General features: G+C 28.6%; 9 protein-coding genes across 9 annotated transcripts; 6 read left to right on the top strand and 3 right to left on the bottom strand. All coding sequences in view use genetic code 12, as the record gives it.

Moving 5' to 3' along the window:
- Nucleotides 1-326: 326 nt before the first annotated feature.
- KGF54_004438 (uncharacterized protein) lies at nucleotides 327-1,385 on the top strand (the record flags this gene model as incomplete). The annotated part of the gene is made up of 1 exon (XM_051765136.1): nucleotides 327-1,385. The coding sequence occupies one exon, from the start codon at nucleotides 327-329 to the stop codon at nucleotides 1,383-1,385; it is 1,059 nt and encodes a 352-aa protein (XP_051618480.1).
- Nucleotides 1,386-1,492: 107 nt separating this feature from the next.
- CHT4 (putative chitinase) lies at nucleotides 1,493-2,299 on the bottom strand (the record flags this gene model as incomplete). Its single annotated transcript, XM_051765135.1, has 1 exon — nucleotides 1,493-2,299. The coding sequence occupies one exon, from the start codon at nucleotides 2,297-2,299 to the stop codon at nucleotides 1,493-1,495; it is 807 nt and encodes a 268-aa protein (XP_051618479.1).
- Nucleotides 2,300-2,848: 549 nt separating this feature from the next.
- KGF54_004436 (ubiquitin-specific protease) lies at nucleotides 2,849-5,191 on the top strand (the record flags this gene model as incomplete). The annotated part of the gene is made up of 1 exon (XM_051765134.1): nucleotides 2,849-5,191. One exon carries the CDS (start codon nucleotides 2,849-2,851, stop codon nucleotides 5,189-5,191), a length of 2,343 nt encoding a protein of 780 aa, XP_051618478.1.
- A 335-nt stretch (nucleotides 5,192-5,526) lies between these two features.
- On the top strand, nucleotides 5,527-6,743 carry ARO3 (3-deoxy-7-phosphoheptulonate synthase; the record flags this gene model as incomplete). Its single annotated transcript, XM_051765133.1, has 2 exons — nucleotides 5,527-5,581; nucleotides 5,677-6,743. The coding sequence occupies 2 exons, from the start codon at nucleotides 5,527-5,529 to the stop codon at nucleotides 6,741-6,743; spliced, it is 1,122 nt and encodes a 373-aa protein (XP_051618477.1).
- Nucleotides 6,744-7,285: 542 nt separating this feature from the next.
- Nucleotides 7,286-9,856, top strand: KGF54_004434 (uncharacterized protein; the record flags this gene model as incomplete). The annotated part of the gene is made up of 1 exon (XM_051765132.1): nucleotides 7,286-9,856. The coding sequence occupies one exon, from the start codon at nucleotides 7,286-7,288 to the stop codon at nucleotides 9,854-9,856; it is 2,571 nt and encodes an 856-aa protein (XP_051618476.1).
- An 85-nt stretch (nucleotides 9,857-9,941) lies between these two features.
- KGF54_004433 (uncharacterized protein) lies at nucleotides 9,942-12,752 on the bottom strand (the record flags this gene model as incomplete). Its single annotated transcript, XM_051765131.1, has 1 exon — nucleotides 9,942-12,752. One exon carries the CDS (start codon nucleotides 12,750-12,752, stop codon nucleotides 9,942-9,944), a length of 2,811 nt encoding a protein of 936 aa, XP_051618475.1.
- A 1,939-nt stretch (nucleotides 12,753-14,691) lies between these two features.
- Nucleotides 14,692-15,951, top strand: KGF54_004432 (uncharacterized protein; the record flags this gene model as incomplete). Its single annotated transcript, XM_051765130.1, has 1 exon — nucleotides 14,692-15,951. The coding sequence occupies one exon, from the start codon at nucleotides 14,692-14,694 to the stop codon at nucleotides 15,949-15,951; it is 1,260 nt and encodes a 419-aa protein (XP_051618474.1).
- An 854-nt stretch (nucleotides 15,952-16,805) lies between these two features.
- SNF2 (SWI/SNF catalytic subunit) lies at nucleotides 16,806-21,866 on the top strand (the record flags this gene model as incomplete). The annotated part of the gene is made up of 1 exon (XM_051765129.1): nucleotides 16,806-21,866. The coding sequence occupies one exon, from the start codon at nucleotides 16,806-16,808 to the stop codon at nucleotides 21,864-21,866; it is 5,061 nt and encodes a 1,686-aa protein (XP_051618473.1).
- Nucleotides 21,867-21,969: 103 nt separating this feature from the next.
- Nucleotides 21,970-22,503, bottom strand: KGF54_004430 (uncharacterized protein; the record flags this gene model as incomplete). The annotated part of the gene is made up of 1 exon (XM_051765128.1): nucleotides 21,970-22,503. One exon carries the CDS (start codon nucleotides 22,501-22,503, stop codon nucleotides 21,970-21,972), a length of 534 nt encoding a protein of 177 aa, XP_051618472.1.
- Nucleotides 22,504-22,579: the final 76 nt, after the last annotated feature.

Genomic DNA, 22,579 nt, shown 5'->3' with positions numbered 1-22,579 from the left:
TTTTTTCTTAACTAAAAAAAAGTTGAACAACAAATTTTTATGAAATACCAGTAGTCTGGATCCTTGAATCAAGTTATAAATATAGACAAGAACAACCAAACAAACCAACTCTAGATCAATTGAATTAGATATTCCACTTGTATAAATTAATATAATTAATACTATCAAATTCATTAGGTTAATAAAGCTATACAAACACTACTAAATTCGAACTTTAAATTTCATCGTATTTTTCATTATCATATAATACATCTCAGTTTCTCAAATATTATTTATATATATTAATCAATTGCCAATAACCTTAATATAAATCACAATTACATAAAATGTCATCATCATCAGGATTGCAAAGACGTCGTGGAGCCAAACAATCAAGTGCGAATAAAGGTACATCGAATTCATTTGATGAAGATAGAGGAGACTATAACAACAACCATTCAAATTCAAATTCAAATATAGATAATAATAATTCAGATCATAAAATAGGTTATGATGATCGTGATATAAAAGATCGTAAAGAATTAAAACAACCTTTATTAACACTAATGGAAGAAGTTTTATTAATGGGATTAAAAGATAAAGAAGGTTATCTATCGTTCTGGAATGATAATATATCTTACGCGTTAAGAGGTTGTATATTATTAGAATTAACATTTAGAAACAAGATTACATTAGTCAACGATCCAGCAAGAAGAAGATTTGAATTAAGTGATAGATTAGTTGAAGTTATAAATACTGAACCAACAGGGGAAGTTTTGTTGGATGAAGCATTAAAAATTATGAAAAGTGATGAATCAAATTTATCAGTTACTAATTGGATTGATTTATTAAGTGGAGAAACTTGGAATTTAATGAAAATAAATTATCAATTGAAACAAGTTAGAGAAAGATTAGCTAAAGGGTTAGTTGATAAAGGAATATTAAGAACTGAAAGGAAAAACTTTTTTTTGTTTGATATGGCAACTCATCCAGTAGCTGATAAATTATCAAAAGAATATATAAAGAATAGATTATTAGCATTATTAATACTGAGAAATATTGATCTTGAAACAATATCAAATGATCAATTTCCAAAAGATGTTTCATTCAAGTATTTGAGATCAATTTCTTTAGTTTGTGGTTCATATGCAGCTAATGTGTTGGAAAATGTATTATTATCACTAAATTACGATAAGAGAGATCAAGCATTTGCAAGAGCTGATGAAATTTTAGCTGATTATTCTGAATTCCAGTTTAATTTATCACATCAAAGTCCTTTAGGTCTAGGGTTAAACTTAGGTCAGCAAGTTAGTTCAGAAATTGAAGAATCCTCTGCAACTGAATTACAATTGGAATTAATAGCTGCTGTGTTAAGTGTATTTGCAAGAATGGATTCAATTCTTTAATTTTCATTAGTAATATAATAATTATAATAAAATACAATTATATAGAGAAAAGTTTCATTACTGACTAAAATATATTTTTACTATTTATTATAACCTTCTATAGTCGTTTATTGTAAGTTCTTAAGATATTTACTTCTTGGATAGGATAGATTATTTTCTGAGTTATCTAGCGAATCAACACCACCTAATTGATTAACAAAATTATAAACTAGTGAATCTTCTCCTTGTTTATCACCTGATGAATCCCACCACATTCCACCTCCCAAGTTTTTCAGTTTAACAAATTGGCTTTTGACTTTAGCACTCTGTGGGTTATCATAGGATATATATTTTTTAGTTTTGGGATCATATGAATAAGCGCTTACTTTTTTATGATCAAACTCGCTTTGCTCCTGATTAATCTCATTATAATTCATAGTATCTTCTCCATCTTGCTTAGCAAATTTTTTACTTATTGAGTTTGAACCAACACCAGAAAATACTCTTCCATACATTGGTTGACCTAAGATCAATTTTGAAGGCAGCACACCATTTTGTAAATAAGTCTGTACAATATCAGCTGCATTCATATCATTATCTCCGTTAGCACCAAATAGATTCGAATGATAACCAGTGGTAGTTGACCAACCTTGACCTGAAAAATCATAACACATTAAATTCCAGAATGTGAGGTATTGATCCATTTCTTTGATCTTAAGGTTTTGAATATTTTGTTGTCCTCCTGGAGCAGCTATTGTTAAGATATATTGCAGAGGTAGACTCTGACGTAATTTCTTTAATAAATCAACAAATTTCCAACCTTGGTGATCACCACAAAATTCCCAATCTATGTCAATTCCATCAAATCCATATTCTTCCACAAATTGAACAGCGCTAGTGACAAAATTATCCATCTTGTTAGAGTCAGAAACCATAGCTTCAAATAAGTGGCAAGTTCCCCATCCACCAATTGACATTATTACTTTCAAGTGACGATTTAATTTTTTGAGTTGATAAAACAGTTGTAAATTCCCTTTACAATTTACACCATTTGTTGGTATATCCATCTCCAAATCACACCAAGTATCAGTAAACTTCACATTTCCCGAGATTCCATCAATTGTTAGAAATGCGTAAAAAATATGAGAATAATAATTCACTGGTATATGTGAAGGAAAATGTTTTTTATCATATACTGACCAATTTGCAAAATATACACATGATTTAAATTTCAGATGTTGTTGATTTAAAGATAGTGGAGTTTGTTTATGATCTAATCTTTTTTGGAAATTTTGAACTAACCTATGACACATTAAATAGCAAAAACAAGTTGGCAAATTATTAATAGAAATTTTGCAGTCAAAAAGAGACCAAAAAATAAATTTGGTTGTAAAAATTGAATTTACACAAATTTATATTACAATTACATGACAATCACCGCCACCATCATATTAATCACCAAAGCATATCAAATATAGGAAACGATGTTAGAATTGCCTAATGATATACCACCAATAATTCCACAAGGTTCCAAGATTTACAAAGATGATTGCATGTATACATTTGATACCCCAGAAAATAATGAATTAGGAATAGATATTGATTTAAAAACATATAAGGCATATTCAAGAAATTCTGATTATAATTTTACAATACAAAATTATGAAAATACGGGCAATAAATATTATTTAAATATAAATAAAATAAGAAAACCTCAAGAAGAAATTAATAAATTGTTGTATGATGATAATGGTGAAAAGACCTCTAAAATACCAAAATTAGAAGTTAAAGATGTTAATGTTGATGAATATTATAATACTGAAGTTACAATTTATGATGTTGAAGAAGATAAATACTACGCAAGAGATGAAATAAGTGAACCATTCAACAAATTGGTTACTCGAATACTCGAATCCAACTCGTCAAACAAGAATGATGAAATAAAACAATGGGAACAAGAAATAGTACCATGTCCTCACTCAATTGATGTACAACAATTTGAAACAACAACAAGACCAGACTTAACTCAATGCAATGAATGTGAACTTAAAGAAAATTTATGGATTTGTTTACATTGTGGAACATTAGGTTGTGGAAGACAGCAATATGGATCATCAATGAAAGGTAACGGGCACGCCTTAAAACATTACGAAGATACTCAACACCCAGTAGCATTAAAATTAGGTTCATTATCATCCGATCCGGAAAGTTGTGACGCTTATTGTTATCAATGTAATGATGAAGTTAAAGTCCCCAATTTATCAGCAATTTTACAAAAATATGGAATTGATTTACAAACTTCAGTGAAGACTGAAAAATCATTGATTGAATTAAATATTGATCAAAATATGAATTGGGATTTCAAAGATGATGAAAAATTACAACCTGTTTTTGGTAAAGGATTAACAGGTTTTGCAAATTTAGGTAACTCTTGTTACTTGAATTCTGTATTACAATCATTATTTGATTTAAATCAGTATAAAGAATTTTTTAAGGATATGGATTTTGATTATAGTGTGAAAAATCCAGCTGAAGATTTCAAGAATCAATTGATCAAAATATATGATGGGATATATAGTGGGAGATATTCCAAGAGTGGGTCCTTGAAAGGAGAAGATTATCAAATTGGTATCAAACCATCAACTTTTAAAACCTTGATTGGTCGAAATCACGTTGAATTCCAAACTTCAAAACAACAAGATGCTTTCGAGTTTTTGTTATACTTGATGGAAAAATTAGATGAAAATTTTGGGTTAACATTAAATGAAAAATTCAGCTTTTTGTTTACTGACAAAGTAGTTTGTTCAAATTGTAAACATGGTTCCATAAAAGATGAAATTATAGATAACATATCAGTACCTATAAATGATGAAGTTTTAGAAGTCAAAGATGGTAAAAAAATATACAAAAAGACAAATTTAACCAATAGTTTCAAGCAATTAACATCACCAGAAATTATAGAAGGTTTTAAATGTGATAACTGTAACGCTTCACAATCAGCTATAAAAACAAGTGGGTTTAAAACATTCCCCAGATATTTAATTGTAAATGCTCAAAGAATAAAATTAGAAAATTGGACACCTTTAAAAATAGACGTGCCAGTTGAGATACCGTATGATTTAAATTTATCAGAATTTTCAGCTCCTACGTTCTCAGGCGAAGAAGTAGAAGTTGAATCAAAAGCAACAGAAAGCTTAACATCTTTTCAACCAAATCAAGAAGCATTAGATACATTATTAGCAATGGGATTCCCAGAACCAAGATGTATTAGAGCATTATATACAACTGGTAATAAAGATCCAGAAACTGCAATGAATTGGTTATTTGAACATATGGAAGACTCAAATATAGATGATCCATTAGATTTAACTTCAACAACTACAACCGCACCAACAACAAATGAACCATCAGAAGAATCAGTGAACAACCTAATGGCAATGGGATTTTCTCATCAATTATCAAAAAAAGCACTTCACGTAAATAATGGAGACCCCAATGCTGCAGTAGAATGGTTATTCACAAATCCAGAAGATGATGGTACAATAGAAGAATCAACACAACCCAAGATAGATACAAAAAAGGAAAAATTAGAATTATTCAACCAGTTAAAATCTCAACCTTCTGGTTCAGCTAAATACATTATAAAATCTGTAATTTGTCACAAGGGTTCATCACCACATACTGGTCATTATGTTTCATTTGTTAGAAAAAATATAGATGGTATTACACGATGGGTGTTGTTTAATGATGAAAAAGTTGTATTGTGTGGTGATTCTTTGGATGATATTGAAAATAACTCATATATTTATATATTTGAACAAATATAAATAATCTTAATTGCATAAAGAGCTTTTGGACCTCAAATTTAAATTTGAATTTTAGCTCTCATGAAATTTCTAACAAATGGTTGAATTATCTATTCACCACATGGTATAAAATTGTTGTAATCAATATTTTAAATTATAGCTTCTATTCATTCCTGCATAAAACCCGATGTAAGAAAGTGACTCAAAAATGAAAAATAAATTTAATTTTCAAATTTTTCAGTCATAAAATTTATTATTTTTATTATCATACCATTTACTCCAAGTTTCAAAATATCAACTTTATAAGTGTGATTATTCACTAGTTACTGATATATATTCTATTTCTACTACAAATTATGTTTATTACAAACGAACATATTGGAGATAGAACTCGTATGGAAGATTGGAGAAGTATGTACATTAACAGAAGATGACTCAAATATATAAAGTTTATCCAAGAAAATCAAATTAATGCTCGTTTTTTACTAACATAAATGATCAATTAGTTCGAGGTTATGATCCATTAACTCCACCAGATTTATTACAACATGAATATCCATTAACTCCAGAATCTCAAAAAGTAATATTAGAAGGTCGTGATTCTGCATGTAATATATTAAATGGTAAAGATGATAGATTAATTATTATAATTGGTCCTTGTTCATTACATGATCCAAAATCTGCATTAGATTATGCTGAAAGATTAGAGAAACAATCTCAAAAATATAAAGGTGAATTATTAATTGTTATGAGAGCATATTTGGAAAAACCAAGAACAACAGTTGGTTGGAAAGGATTAATTAATGATCCTGATATCAATGGAACTTTTCATATAAATAAAGGTTTAAGAATATCAAGAAAATTATTTGTTGATTTAACTTCAAAATTACCAATAGCTGGTGAAATGTTGGATACTATTTCTCCACAATTTTTATCTGATTTATTTTCAGTTGGTGCTATTGGTGCAAGAACTACTGAATCTCAATTACATAGAGAACTAGCTTCAGGATTATCCTTCCCAGTTGGATTTAAAAATGGTACTGATGGTACTTTAGGAGTTGCAATTGATGCAGTACGTGCAGCTTCACATCCACATCATTTCTTATCAGTTACTAAACCAGGTGTAGTAGCTATTGTAGGTACAGATGGTAATAAAGATTGTTTTGTTATATTGAGAGGTGGTAAACAAGGTACAAATTATGATACCAAATCAGTAAATGAAACAGAAGAACAATTGAAAAAAGCCAATTTAATAAATGATACTCAAAAGGGTCCAAGAATAATGATTGATTGTTCACATGGAAATAGTAATAAAAATCATAAAAATCAACCATTAGTTGCAAAAGAAGTAGCTGAACAATTAGAAAAAGGAAATAAATCAATATGTGGATTAATGATTGAAAGTAATATAGGAGAAGGTAGACAAGATGTTCCATCACCAGAAGAAGGTGGTAAAGATGCATTAAAATATGGTATATCTATTACTGATGCATGTATTGGTTGGGAAGATACTGAAGATGTTTTAAAATTATTATCTGATGCTGTTAAAGCAAGAAGAAATTTTTATAAATAAATTAACAAAACAATCAAATTTTAATGAAACAAAATTCAAAGGTAAGCAATGTATATATATAGGTTAATAAAAATAAAATTTTAATATTTATTCGATGAATGTTACATTGTATATTAATGAAACCTTCTAGATATTGTGTAAATAGAAGTAAAATTAATTATAACAATTGCTACCAATTTACTTTCACATGGTAGTACTAGTGTTTCATTACGTAATGTTAAGAAAATAATAAAAAATTAATTTCCTATTTGTGTAATTGCATAGATTATTAGATTGATTATTATTATAGAACCTATTTAATTTAATTTAATTTATTCAATCTAACAACTTACAACTACTTTGTAATACTCATCAATCATTACTGCATTTATTTTATACTTAATTTTTTTCAATTCATTTATCATTGCTACGTATTAAATATCAGTCTAATATCTTCGTGCCAAAACCTGGTTCTCATTGTTTAAAATAATTTCAATAGTAAGATATATAATAGCCAGTAAGAAATTTACAACCAAATTAATTTTAATTATATTTTCCAATAAATGAGATCATTTATTAAAAGGAAAAATGATAATAATATACCTCATCAAAATGACTCACAAAATGATTCGAATATGACATCTACTGGAGTATCTAACCTCAATTTAGTTCATTCAAATTTCCAACCTCCAATAAATTATTACAATCTGAGATCAACTCCATTATCATCACCAAAATCTTTGAACTTTGCACAATTTACTCCTCCACCATCACATCATAGTAGTAACACAACAACAAATGGTATGGGATCTCCTAAAAAATTATTAACTCCAATAAAAAACTTATTTTCTTCAAATAAATCAACTACCAGTTCTCCTTCATCAAATGATAACTTACAAGATATTTTACAAAGTAATAGCAATACACCTAATAAATATTCACCAAAAGATTCCAAGACTTCCAGATTTAGAAAACATATAAGAAGTAAAAGTAATAATAATATTTCAAGTTTAAATGATTTTAAAAAACTACCCGAGGATTTACCACCTGCTCCAAATACTTATAAAATTGTTCAACCTTCTATGTCTTCACCTTCTTTACATGATTTACAATTATTCAATACATCAAAGTCTCAAGCTCAACAACAATCACAATATCAACGACCTCATCAATCAAAACAACAACCAACTAATGCACGATCCCAGACATATCAAAATTTAACTAACACAAGCCAAGAACCAATCTTCTCAGTAAAAGTGCCGATAAATCTAGAACCATCAAATAATTTGGGCCCACCAATAGACTTATCAAATGATAATTTCAGTAATATATCACTACCAGAAAGTAAAAATAATTTTTATACAAAAGATGTTTGTTTTGATCCTGCATTAAATTCATCAATTGAAGATAAAGAAGAATTCAAAACTGACCATACAAGTTATTCAAATGAATCACAAAATGACGATCACGAAGAAGAAGATGAAGAAGAAGAAGAAGAAGACAACACATCACAGTTCTCATTTGTACAAGATATGAAAAATGGTAGAAATACATCAGTGAAATACTACAAGACCAAGAATGATTCGACCACCAAGGCAATTTCAAATAACAAGATAGTTCAATCTACGTTTGATGAACAAGATTTAGGTTACGAAGATGAAGAGCTTTCAGATTATGATTTTGAAAATAATGGAGAATGTGTAGATGATATGGAAGATTATGATTATGATGATGAATTCCAAGGTGGCAATAATGCTTATGATGATATGTTTAACGATAATGATAAAAGTTTTAATGATCAAGACGAGGATTTAACTCCAAAACAATTAGTTTTTGATGACGAAGTGGTACAGCATCAAGACGAAGGTCCAGATTATTATGAGTTAAGTAGGATAGAAGAAGAAGAAGAAATTTCAAAATTGTATTTCACAAATGAACCATTGGTCAAATTAACAGAACCACCAGTATCATCAGACTCAAAATTTGAAGAATTTATCAAAAATCGATCATTTCCACCTAATAAAGTTTTTAATGCATCACACCATTTATCAATTCAAGGCACATCATTAAATTCATCAACTATATCAAGTCCAAAATGTTCAGATTTAGAAGAAGAAGAAGATATACTAGAAAATTACTTAGAGTCAGATTCAACTACTACTACCAAGAATAATCAAAACCAGAGAAATAATTCCACTATAAATTCATTCATATCACCAAATTTAGATCAATCAGAAACATTTGAGTTATTTTCATCTTCAAAATTAAATAGTCCCTTGATTAACGGAGTTACAATTGGTAACAATCTAAGACACCGAAATAAATCAAATGACAACAACAGATCATTGATTAATCGCGATCCAATAGTCATACAAAATAAAGAAGAGAGAATTGTAAGTAATGAACGTATTGCTTCATTTCATCAATCTTTTGATGAGAAATTGAATTTCAAAATTGGTGAAAAGGTTGAAGAATTTGATAATTGGCAAAAAGAAATATTTAAGAAAGAGAAGTTTAATAATAATGTCAAGGCTAGTAATGATTCAATCAAAGATAACGGAATTTGGAGTCAAGATCATTCAACAAAGAAAGAAGATAGCATTAATAGAGAATCAATATTAGGCATGATGAATTTCCTAAATTCTGTAGAAGATCAATCAATAATAAACCAAAAACAAAGTCCCAAAACTGAAATTGAGAACAAAGATGTTGAAAACGACTCAAACAAACTAAACAGATTTGACCTGATCTTATCCAGAAACTCAAGTAATAGAAGTTATATGCAACAACATAACCATAAAAATGTTCCATATAATCCAAAGTTTGCAAGATCGGAATTTAATCTAAATCATGAGTTAAGTGGTGAATGTTTAGAAATGAGGAAGAAATCTTTAAAGCGGTATTCTTGGTTTAGTGATTCTGAAGAGATCTCATTGAAGAATTTAGGTGGGTTGAATAAATCAGAGAATTCATTTGTCAAAACTAAAGAGTTAATAAATGAAAATGACGAAGAAATGAATCAAGAGTTGGTATTCAATAACAATGATTTCGTTAGTTTAAATAATGATTATGATCAAGATCATGTTGATAAATTGTTGGATGAAATCAATGAAATGCCAAATGATGAATACTAAAGGATATTATCTACAATTTAGTCATTTAATAAATAATTTTATTCAATTTAATAAATAATATCTATTTTTTCGTCTAAAATTAGTTCTATCTTTTTGCATTACCAAAAACCCAAGTATTATTCCTATACTTTGAATAAATACTTAATAACTCATCATCTTTTTCATCTTCTTCTTCAACCAATATAACTTCCACTTCTTTTCCCTTAAATACTTCAGTTGTAGATTTATATGAGATTGTTGAATTTTGACGTTGGATTGTAAACACTTCGTATTGATCTTTTGTGAGATCTACGATTATGCTTTCGTTATCGTCGCTTTTTGAAGTTTTTCGGTTGGTCTTTTTGATGGATTTAGGGGTAGAATTGTAATTGCCGAATCGAGTATCGTTATTGTTGTTTTCTCTGAAATCAATTTTGTAGTTTATTGGTTTTGGTGGTTCTGCTATTTTGATATTCATTTCTTCTGCTATTGCATTGTTAGGTTTATGAGTTGTGGATTTTATTGGTGATTGGTTGATGATTTTATTGTTTTCGGTTTGGATTTGTTTCAAAGCGTCAAATGAATTACCTCTTCTGTGTCTATTCAAAGGTAATGAAGGATCTATTGATTTTGATCTATTATGATTTTTTGGTAATTGTGGTGGGTTTTGATTTGTAGTGAAATTGAAATCTTGAATATCTATATTATACATTGATTTACCTCTTTTGTGTCTTGGTGGAGAAACTGTAGTGGGATGCTTGACAAAATTACATTGTAAATCAGGTAAGGTTTTTGAAATTTGTGGAGTTGTATATAATGAATTTTTAGTATTGGTTGTAAATTCATATTCTGAATCTTCATCTTCTATTGAATGTAATTTTAATTGTTGTTCTAAATGAAATAATGCATTTTTACTAGGTATTCTAATATTAGATTGTTGATGACTACTATTTGAACTATATTCAGAAACTGATGAAACGGTATTTCTATCTGAAAATACTGCGTCATTGTATGTAGAAGGAGCTTTTGAAGATGGTGATTTTATTGAAAATTGGTCCATTATTTTTTTATTTGATAAGTCGGGAATTTCAATTTGTCCTGATGGTGAATAGAAACTATACCTTGATTTTATTGATTTCGAATCTGTTTCATCGTCTGATGATAATTTTGTTTTAAGTTGTTTGTTATTTGTTATATTTTGGAAATTATTTGGGAAATTAAATGCTATTCCTAATCCATTATTTTTATCAAATAATTGTTCTTCACTTGTGGCTGGAGTTTCGTTATTTTCCGTAGGTGATGGAGTAGTTTTAGATTCAATCAGTTTTGTAATATGTAAAGGAGTAGTATCTTTTTCAAATTCTTCATCAACTTCACTCGCATCAGTATCTGACCAATCATCTTGTTGTTCTTCTGACTCTTTTGATGATGATTCCTTAATTTGTTCCATTGTTCTTTGAGTTGGTTCTCTACTTAAAGTAATATCAATCGATTTTTGTAATGAATTCCAACTGTTTATACTTGATGTTGAATTTTCTGAGAAATTGCTTGCATCTGAGGGGACTCTGCTTGATGCTTTTGAGTTTGTTGGTGATTCTTGTAAAGTTGATAATGTTGTAGGTATATTGGATTTTTGAGTCTTGTTATTGTTGGCGTTATTGAGATTGTTGTAAATTGGAACTGGTGGTGTTTTTCTATGTAATCTTTGAAATGATGCAAAATCTCCTGGTGAACCAAATGAACTTACTGATGTAGTTTGAGATTCATCACTGAAACAACGTGGTCGAAGTTCCAGTTTATTTCGAGGTAAGTCTTTTGATAAAAGTTGAGCTTGAGTTACTGATTTCGCTGTGTTCTGTTGTTGCGAAAGCTGTGGTTGTGACTGATTTCTTTTATGTGATATATTTAATGGTTTTACTACTGAATCAGTTGATCCATTTCTTGAATCAATTGGTGATGGTGGTGGTTTTCTTCTAGGTGATTTTGGTTCTTGTGATTTATTAAGTGTGGTAAAATCTTCAAAAGTTGGTGGTAATGCTGGTAATTTTTTACTTGGTTTATGATTTATATCTTTTTGAGATATGGATTTTGATTTGAGTAAAATACTTGAACTTCTTGAACCAAAATTTGACATTTCTTCTATCATACTTAATTCATCTGCTTCTTTGTTTTGATATGCTAATTTCAGATATTTTGTATTGTTTGTTGTTACTGATGGTGGTGACGGTGATATCTTCATTGATGTTGATAAAAATTGATTTAAATTAGTTGATAGGTTTTGTTCAGTTAATGAATTTGTGGACCTATCAAAACTTGATTCACTTATCTCATCATCTTCTGATGACAGTGATATATCTACTTTTTCATACCCTTGTGGTGTATATATTAAAGTTGTTTGTTTTGGCTTAGATCTTATTGGTGAATTCCCACTTCTTTTTGGTGAAGTTGATCTTGATGAAATAGTTGAAGCCGCAGATGAATTTGTCATACTTTCTGTAGAATTTGAATTTAAAGAACTCAATTTTGGAGGTAACTTTAAAGTTAATGGAATCGGTATTATATATTTATTTTGATTTATATTTGTATTAGGATTACCATGAGCAACTATATGTAGTTTTGAAGATAATGGATTTTTATATATATTCTTTAATTGAGTTGGTGTTAAATTGGGGGAATTAAAAATTGACCTTATATCATCATTATCTTGAGAATTTATTGAACCATTTATACTATGTCTATTTTTAGAATTTTTTACAGGTGATAAAGATCTAGCCCTCCTTTTGTGTTCTTGATTTAATGAAATGGGACTTCTTTGTTGTTGTTGTTGTGGTTGTCTTGATGATATTGGAGTTAATTGATTATTTTGTTGTAAAGTGGTGTTAAATGCTTTAATTGGAGTGGTTGGTAACAGTGTCATCTTGTGATTTTGAAAGATGAATTTAAAACGGACTTTTGTGAAAGCTCGATTATGCTTTGTTTATAATTGTAAGTTGTGGAAAAACTGTTGATTTTATACAAATGGTATATTCAAACCATTAAAAACTTTTCATGTAAAAAAATTGATCTATGAAATAAAATTAAAAAAAAAGATACTTGTTTTATATAAAACTATAATAGAACAATGTAAATCTGAAAGAACAAACAATGCAAAGTTGAGGCTGGATTGATAATAAATTAATTGTAAATAAATTAAATTTTTGAAATATTTTTTAATGGGTATATGTTCGAGACAGCTACCAATTTATTTTGATTTAGTCTTTATTAGGTAAATTTGATTTTTATTAAAATTGATTTTATCAAAATGTATAACAACTTAAATTAATAAAATATATTAAAAATACATGTAGGTAAAGGGCTGGCTAACAACAACTATTATTAATCCCCATGATCCTATTAATTAAAGAATAATATATATTTGATCTAGTAGTTCAATCAACTAAAGGGTCCATGGATTAAAAAATTTAATTTACTCATTATTTTTAGTACAAAGATTGATCTGGAATTATAAACTTTTGAAACATAAGGGTTTTAAATGAATATAAGAAATATATAAAATATATCCAAGACAATCTTATTTATAAAACTTCTCGTAAAATTTTATTCTTTTCTTTACAATCAAATCAATTACGAATAATTCAGAAAAATTTCTTCTTTTAGGTCTAAATGAAAATTTGATGAAACAACAATAGATTTTAATTGAATTAATTTTTGACGATAAATAATTTGTTTTGTGATTGTTTCAATTCCGTTTACTAATTGGGGCTCATGAATTTAAAATACAACAATTAAATCCGACGATCCTTCTTTGTCCAAACTTGATGTCTTGCAAGTAATAATTACAAGTATAGACATGATTTGGTTAGTTAAACTAAATTCGATGATCCTTTTAAATCTCAAATTATCAAACGAAAAAGTCAAATTTTGGCTGGATATCAGTACGAAATAATTGATATTTACGAACAATCATACCATTAACAAATCAATTCCAAAAAAACTTGCATTTGAGCAGTCTCTTATACACGATAAATAAATAAGCTTCATAAATCGGTATTGCTTCAAGAGATTATAACTTGTGAAGTAAAATTGGTTGCAAATATTTTATATATAAAAAGTAATTCGTGTAACATTTACCAAAAAAGTTTATATATGAATTTTTTATTAAGAAAAATCAAATTGGGAAGTAAAAAAATTTATTATTGTATTTAGTTCAAGTTTTTTCTTTCGCTCAAATCAAGAAACAAAGTGACTTTACAATCATAAAACCAATAGAAATAAAGATTTAAAGGGTATGAATAATTCAAATTTATTTTTAAAATCAATATCATTCAAATCTTTAAGAAGGAAAATAGCAATATATATAATAGGATGAAATTTGTTTTTAATCAATATGTTTTTTCTGGCATCTCTAATATTAGAGATTTTTCTCAATGCTTATACCCTTGACTAAACTTATCTGATTATATATTTTGCAAGATTTACCAAAAAAAGCTTATAGAGATTTGATTGAAATTTGCCTGAATATTATTACTAACTTGTTGTGAAGTTTTTAAGATCAAAAGATCTTTATTTAGACCAAATCTTTCGTCTATATTGTATTTTTAGTAAGAATGTACATTCCGAATCAATCTCTCAGCCTTTAGTTGGTTTGAAATTTCAAAAAGCTTTATGAACTCTTAATCTTTATTTCAAAATATAATTATACATCATTTAAATCATTTCTACATGGTGGTGCTAAGTTTTTTTTTTTTTTTTCTTACTTCGTAAAAATGTCTCATATTTTAAAAAGGAGAATCTTTGAACTTGAATATCTTCAGAAACTATACCTGAACAATCCACTGCTACATCATTTCATGATCATGTCTCAAGATTATGATTCTGATCCAGGTGAAAGATTTTTACAAGATGAATTAATTGATTTAATTACAAATGGACCTAAAAATTCAAATAATAATAACAACCATAATAATCAAATTTACAACCAATATCCATTACGTCAAGTTAAATTAATATTAGATCAAACAGCATTTGTAAGAGGTATTGGAAATATCAAAAGATGGTTTAATGAAGAATATATTAATCAAAATTTTAATAGAAATTCAGATCCTATTTTATTAAATTTGTATATACCATCTTATACTTTACATGAATTTGAATTTGTTAAAAAGGGAACTTCAATAAGTGCAACAAATGCAAGAGAAGCTATAAAATTTATTGATCAACATCTTGAAAACTATAACTATCAAGATCAGAACAACTTGAATAATGAGAATCAACCAAATGATCAAATTAAGTATAATGTAAATTTAGAAACTCCAAATGATAATACACCATCATGGAATCAATGTCTTAAATACAAAGTATATTCACCAAAAATTAAAGATTTCCCAAATTACAAGACAAGATTTGAATCAAGTTTATTGCCATCACAACAACCAATAACAACCGAAACAAACAATCAAAAATTTAGAACAAGATCAGAAAGGAAAAATTCAATTCACGATAATAAATTTCAAATTCATTATGAAAATTCTCCTTCGTATCAAAATGCTTTACAACATTCAAATTCATTTGCTGAAATGCCTCCAAGATTAAAGTATTTAATTAGAACATGTATATATAAAAGATTTTTAGAAAAATCACCACCTTCTTCATCTAATTCTTCACAACAAAAGAGAAATAGTATAGAAGAATGGAAATTAGTAACTGAAGATTCAATAACTAAAATTTGGGCTCAATCATTTGGAATAGATTGTGTAAATGTTAACGAAGCAGAATTATTAATATTTCAAAATTACGACGTTAATTCATTTAAGATATATAATCCATTCTCATTAAACGATGATGAAATTGAAATCAACAATATTTTACAAAGTAAAATAGATACAACAACATTATATCAATATGAAACAATAGATCAAGAACCCCCCAAATTAAATTTTAAATATAACAAAAGAGGTAATAGAAGAAATTCAGGAAATCCTAAAACTTATATAGCTAATGAAGGTGCTGTTCATGAAGAAATTGATAATAATTCTGTCAATGGATATATTAAAAAGGAGAAGTTTCAAGCTATTAATTATGCACCAAGAGGTAATGGCCAATTGTGGAGACCATAGGAATTTTTTAAAAATGATGGTTCTTGGGAACCAACAATTGTTTGTTTCATGAACTGGTTGCGAGTTTGGTTCAAAACTAATCAATTCTACTAATCAGCGAGCATTTTCACTCGTTAATTCATATTTCAAAATATCATAGATTGTAAAATAATGATTGGTATACTATAAGATTAATCATAAAGTTTTTTAGCACAGGCTAACGTATAACTTTTTGAAGTCTTAAACTCACTAATTTTAGCTATTTAGTAAATTGTTTTAGAAGTTCATTAATATATAAATATATTTAAGACCATTAATTTAGTACGACCAACAGGTTGTAGATTCATGTTATTGACATATTGTTTGTTCTACTTTGTATATAAGTTTATTGTCGTATTCTGGGGTTTCTTGTCGTAAAAAATTCCAGAATTCTCCTCATTTATTGAGATGTCTTAAATTGTAAACCTTCGACAAAAAAGAAAAAACTTTAAAATTAAAAAAATATTGTAAATAAAAGAATTTTAAAATTGTTAAACAAAAGTGAAAAAACTAATACTAAGTAATAATAATAATAATAATATTTTAATATAATTAATCAATCAATCAATCAACTATCATCATTATTATCTTTCGTTTTTTATAGAGAAAGATCTTTGGATTGTTTAAGATTTGTGTATTGAGGAATTAATTTCTCATTATACTATTTCACATTTTTTACTTGCAATTTATACATTCACTACTATTTATATATTATTTATTTTCATTCAGATCTAATAATTTCAATAATATACCATAAATCTATTGTAAATCTACATAACTAATTAATTAACATACAACATAACTAAACTATATCATAACATAAATTTTTTCCGAAAATGAATCGTATGCCGACAAAAGAGGAAATTCAAAAAATAGTTCAACGTTGGCATCAATTAAGAGAACAATATGGTGATCAAGTTGTTAATGTACCTGAATTTACTCAATTAAATAAAACTATAAATACTATAAAGCAACATCAACAGCAATTGCAACAACAATATCAACAACAGCAACAACAACAACAACAACAACAAAATATGGGAAAACAACCTATTCCTCCACAACAACAAGTGCAGCAACAACAGCAAGCACATCAAACACAACAACAGCAACAGCAACAACACCGTCAGACTTCTCAACAAGGAACTCCTCATCAACAACATCCTGTACCACCAACACCTCAACAACAATTTGGAAGTAATAACAATAATAATAATAACTTTAATAATCAACAATTTTCTGCTCAACCAAGTCATTCACCAGCTATTGGGATAAATCTAAATAACTCTGCTAATGGAACTCCACTATCTCAAAATTCAAATCTAGCTGCTGCTGCTGCTGCTGCCAACATAACTAATAATAACACTAATAACAATTTTACAAATGATAGGTTTCCTCCTCAATTTGGTAATAATCAAGAAATACAAAATAATGGATCTCAACCACCTCAATCACAAATGCAGAATCAAGTTCCCAACAACAACTGGTTAATGAATCAACAACTGCCAATAACCAACTCAGAATCTGCTTTTACAAATCAACAACAACAACTATTTAGATCTCAAGTTCAAGCATTAAAATATTTAGTAAAGTCTAATCAAAATCCAATACCAACTAATTTAATATCATTTGTTACTAATCCTGCTTCATCTTATCCAAATGATAATTATCTACCAGCAACAGCTTCAAAGCAAAATAATGCAAGTGTTGATTTAAGTCAACCATTTCCTCAACAACCACCACCTACTTCACAAATGCAACAAAATACACCTAATTTACCAAATAACACCAACGTCAACAATCTGAAACCTGAACCTGAGAAGAAGAAAGGTAAAAGGGGACCAAAACCAAAGAACAAAGATCAACCTAAAAAGATGACTAAAAAACAAATGAGAGAAGAAGAGCAAAGATTAGCAGCTGAAAGACAAAGACAAATGCAGGAAAATCAAATAAAACAAGAGCAACAAATACCTCCGCAAAAACAACAACTAGGACCAGTGCCGCCAAATCAACAACAAATGAGACAATTTTCACAGAATGGCCCACCTCCAAATCAAACTCAATTCCAGCCCCAAGTGAATCAACCAACGAATTTGAATGTGTCTGCTCCACCTACTCAATCTCAACCGCAACCAACTCAACAATCTCCATATGTATTTGCTGATCCTTCACCACCAGTACTTCTTAGTAAAGTTGTTAATGAAAGCAATAAAGAGAAAAAAATAGTAGTTCCAATTACCGAACCAATTACGGAAGTTGATACTTTCCAAATTGCAGATATAGTGGGAGAACATGCAAAAGATGTTCCATTAAGTACTTTATATTTACCACAAAGTAGATTTCAAATACCATCTTTAATGCCAGATACAATTGATATGGGTCAAATAGCTGTCAATCGAGAGCTATATATGTTATTGAGTATAGAAATGGAAAAAGATTCAATTAAAAAAGGATTATCAATGATAGATGAAGCAGAATCTGAAAGAAGAAAAGAATTACAAACTAAACTTAATCTGTTGGAAATAATAGCGAACCAGAAGGAAGCGAGAGGTAAAGTATTAACTCAAATGTGGTTTAATAAATCTTTACTCCCAAATTCGCATCCAAACTTTTTGGCCAGATTTAATACTTTATCAATGGAAAGTGTTGCATTAACTATAGAATTGTATCGTACTCAATTAGAATCACAAATGGAAGAACAATCTAAAAAACATACTATGATTGTTGAACAAGTTTTAAATTCAACTAATAGAACCACCATTAAATTTACCAAAAGACAAGAAAAAGTTTCACGTTTCATCAGCAAAGTTTCTAATTTCCATGCTCAAACTGCTAAAGAAGAACAAAAGAAACTTGAAAGAATGGCCAAACAACGTTTACAAGCTTTGAAATCTAATGATGAAGAAGCTTATTTAAAACTCTTAGATCACACAAAAGATACTAGAATTACTCATTTATTATCACAAACTAATCAATTTTTGGATTCATTAGCACAAGCTGTTCAATCACAACAGAAAGAAGCTCAAGAAAATCTTGCTAGTGCTGGTCAAAATCCTGACGAAGAAGCACCAACCGCAGCAGTCAACGAAGATGATAAAAGAGAAAAAACAGATTATTATAATGTTGCTCATAGAATTAAAGAAGAAGTTACCAAACAACCCTCAATTTTAATTGGTGGTACTTTGAAAGAGTATCAATTAAAAGGTTTACAATGGATGGTTTCATTATTTAATAATCATTTGAATGGTATATTAGCAGATGAGATGGGTTTAGGTAAAACTATCCAAACTATTTCATTATTAACTTATTTAATTGAAGTCAAAAAAATTTCTGGGCCATATTTAGTTATTGTTCCATTATCAACAGTTACAAATTGGAATCTTGAATTTGAAAAATGGGCACCTTCAGTTAAAAAGATTACTTACAAAGGTACACCAAATCAAAGAAAAGTTTTACAACATGATATCAAAATGGGTAATTTTCAAATTCTTTTAACAACTTTTGAATATATTATCAAAGATAAAGCTTTATTAGGTAGAGTTAAATGGGTTCATATGATTATTGATGAAGGTCATCGTATGAAAAATGCGAACTCCAAGTTATCTGAAACTTTAACTACAAATTATCATAGTGATTATAGATTAATTTTAACTGGTACTCCATTACAAAATAATTTACCTGAATTATGGGCATTATTAAATTTCGTTTTACCAAAAATTTTTAATTCGGTAAAATCTTTTGATGAATGGTTTAATACACCATTCGCTAATACTGGTGGTCAAGATAAAATCGAGTTAAGTGAAGAAGAAACTTTATTGGTTATTAGAAGATTACATAAAGTATTAAGACCATTCTTGTTAAGAAGGTTGAAAAAGGATGTTGAAAAAGATTTACCAAATAAAATTGAAAAAGTTGTTAAATGTAAGATGTCATCAGTACAAGCTAAATTATATCAACAAATGTTACGTTACAATGTGTTATATGCTGGTGATTTAGAAGATGATAATGCTGTTGTTCCAATTAAAAATGCCAATAATCAAATCATGCAATTGAAAAAAATATGTAATCATCCTTTTGTTTATGAAGATGTTGAAAATTTTATAAATCCAACGTCTGAAAATAATGATCTAATTTGGAGAGTTGCAGGTAAATTCGAATTGTTAGATAAAGTATTACCAAAATTCAAATTAACTGGCCATAAGGTATTAATTTTTTTCCAAATGACTCAAGTCATGGATATTATGGAAGATTTTTTAAGACTTAGGCAAATGAAATATATGAGACTTGATGGTGGTACTAAAGCTGACGATAGAACTGAATTGTTAAAATTATTTAATGCACCAGACTCAGATTATTTTTGTTTCTTGTTATCCACAAGAGCTGGTGGGTTAGGTTTAAATTTACAAACTGCAGATACGGTTATTATTTTTGATACCGATTGGAATCCTCATCAAGATTTACAAGCTCAAGATAGAGCACATAGAATTGGTCAAAAGAATGAAGTTAGAATATTAAGATTAATTACTGAAAACTCAGTTGAAGAAATGATCTTGGAAAGAGCTCATGCAAAATTAGAAATTGATGGTAAAGTTATTCAAGCGGGTAAATTTGATAACAAATCAACAGCAGAAGAACAAGAGGCAATGTTGAGAGCATTAATTGAAAAAGAAGATGAAAAGAAACATAGAGGATCAGATGAAAAAGAAGAAGATTTAGATGATGATGAATTAAATCAAATTATCGCAAGAAATGAAGGAGAATTGGAGACCTTTAAAAGGTTAGACGAAGAAAGATATATTGCAACAAGAGATGCTACATACCCATCAAGATTATTATCAGAACAAGAATTACCACCGATTTATAGAAAGGATCCTGAAGAAGTTTTGAAAAAAGAAGATATATCAACTGAAGATTATGGTCGTGGAGCAAGAGAAAGAAAAACTACTAAATATGATGATAATTTAACTGAAGAACAATGGTTAAAACAAATCGATGGAGTTGTTTCAGATAATGATAGTGAAGAAGAAATAGATGATGATTTAGATAGTGATGATGAAATAAAATCAAGAACTCCATCAACTAGAGGTAGAGGATCTGGTCGTCGTGGTCGTCCTGGAAGAGGTCGAGGTAGAGCCAGAGCTACTTTTGATAGAGAAGATAGTTATATATCAAATACTGAAAATGGTGAAGATTCATCATCTTCAAAGCGTTTAGCTGAAGACGAATCTGAAGATTCAACCACCTCAAAAAAACAAAAACTTGATACTCCAGAAGTTGGATCAAATAATGAAACTAATGCTCCATCAACTGCTACTACTACCACTCCATCAGAAACAACAACCACCAACAACACAGCGCCTACAACAGCTAGTACTAGAGGAAGAGGCGGTGGCAGAGGTAGAGGTCGCGGCCGTGGTGTTGGGCGTGGAAGAGGAAGAGGAAGAGGTTCATTATTATCAAGACCAACACCATCGATAGATCCATTAACACCAGACGAAAGAGCAAGATTACAGAATGAAATTGAAAATATTTTAGGACTCATAATGAATCACACAGATGAAGAAGGTAGAAAATTAAGTGATTTGTTCTTAGTTAAACCTTCTAAAAAATTATATCCAGACTATTATATTTTAATTAAACATCCAATTGCACTTGATGTCATCAAAAGAAATACTTCAACTAATACATACACCAAAATTAGAGAGTTTTTAGAAGATATTCATTTAATGTTTAGTAATGCTAAAAAGTATAATGAAGAAGGATCATTTGTTTATCAAGATGCTGTTACATTGGAGAATATATGTATCAACAAATTAAAAGAATTATCAAGTTCATTATCACAAGAACAAGTTGATGAACTTTTAGATTTTCAAGAATTTGATCAAATCTTTTTATAGAGAAGTCAAATAATTTTAGTTTTCAATTTTTAAATATATCGATAAAATGTATATTGTATTATAATAAATAATTAAACAAGTTTTAACATCACTTCTTTGTATTTTATTGTGCACTATAAGCAGGTAAATGATCATCAATATCTCGATTATTCACAACATCATTCAAAACTGCATTAAGTTGTTCAATAAACTCAAATAAACCACCATCTAAAAATTTAATCTCACCTTTGTAATACTGTTCTGGAGGAAACCCATCACTTACAAAAGACGGTTGTTTAGCTGAAAAGAATAAAAATTGCCAGTAGTTTGCACCAAACCATGGTGATATTAACTTATGATTTAGTTTCAAGACAGAAGCTAATGTTAGATCTATTACAAATGATTCTATATCTCCCTGAGTTAATGTTATGTATATGAGTCTTTTTGTTGTTAAGTATATGTATCCATCTTGTGCTGTTATTTTTAATTTAGGTTGATCTGGTTGTGGATTATTTGATACTATTGTGAGATTTTGTCTTGATGTTTTGCTTTTGTACTTTAGATGTTCTATTCCATCACTACTTATTTCAAAAGGAAGTTCGCTTGATTCTAATAGTTTTATATAGTTTGGTTTCAATATTACTCCGTTTATTGACATTATTATGTTGATAGTAGTTGTGTAATTGATAAGGGGAAAAAGAAAGGAAATTTGATAATTTGATTTTGTGTTTTAA

The sequence above is a fragment of the Candida jiufengensis genome, assembly GCF_024610255.1.
Source record: "Candida jiufengensis strain CBS 10846 chromosome Unknown scaffold1, whole genome shotgun sequence".
Taxonomy (NCBI): domain Eukaryota; kingdom Fungi; phylum Ascomycota; class Pichiomycetes; order Serinales; family Debaryomycetaceae; genus Lodderomyces; species Lodderomyces jiufengensis.
Note: the sequence above shows the minus strand (reverse complement) of the source record. Positions and strands in the feature narration are given on the sequence as shown.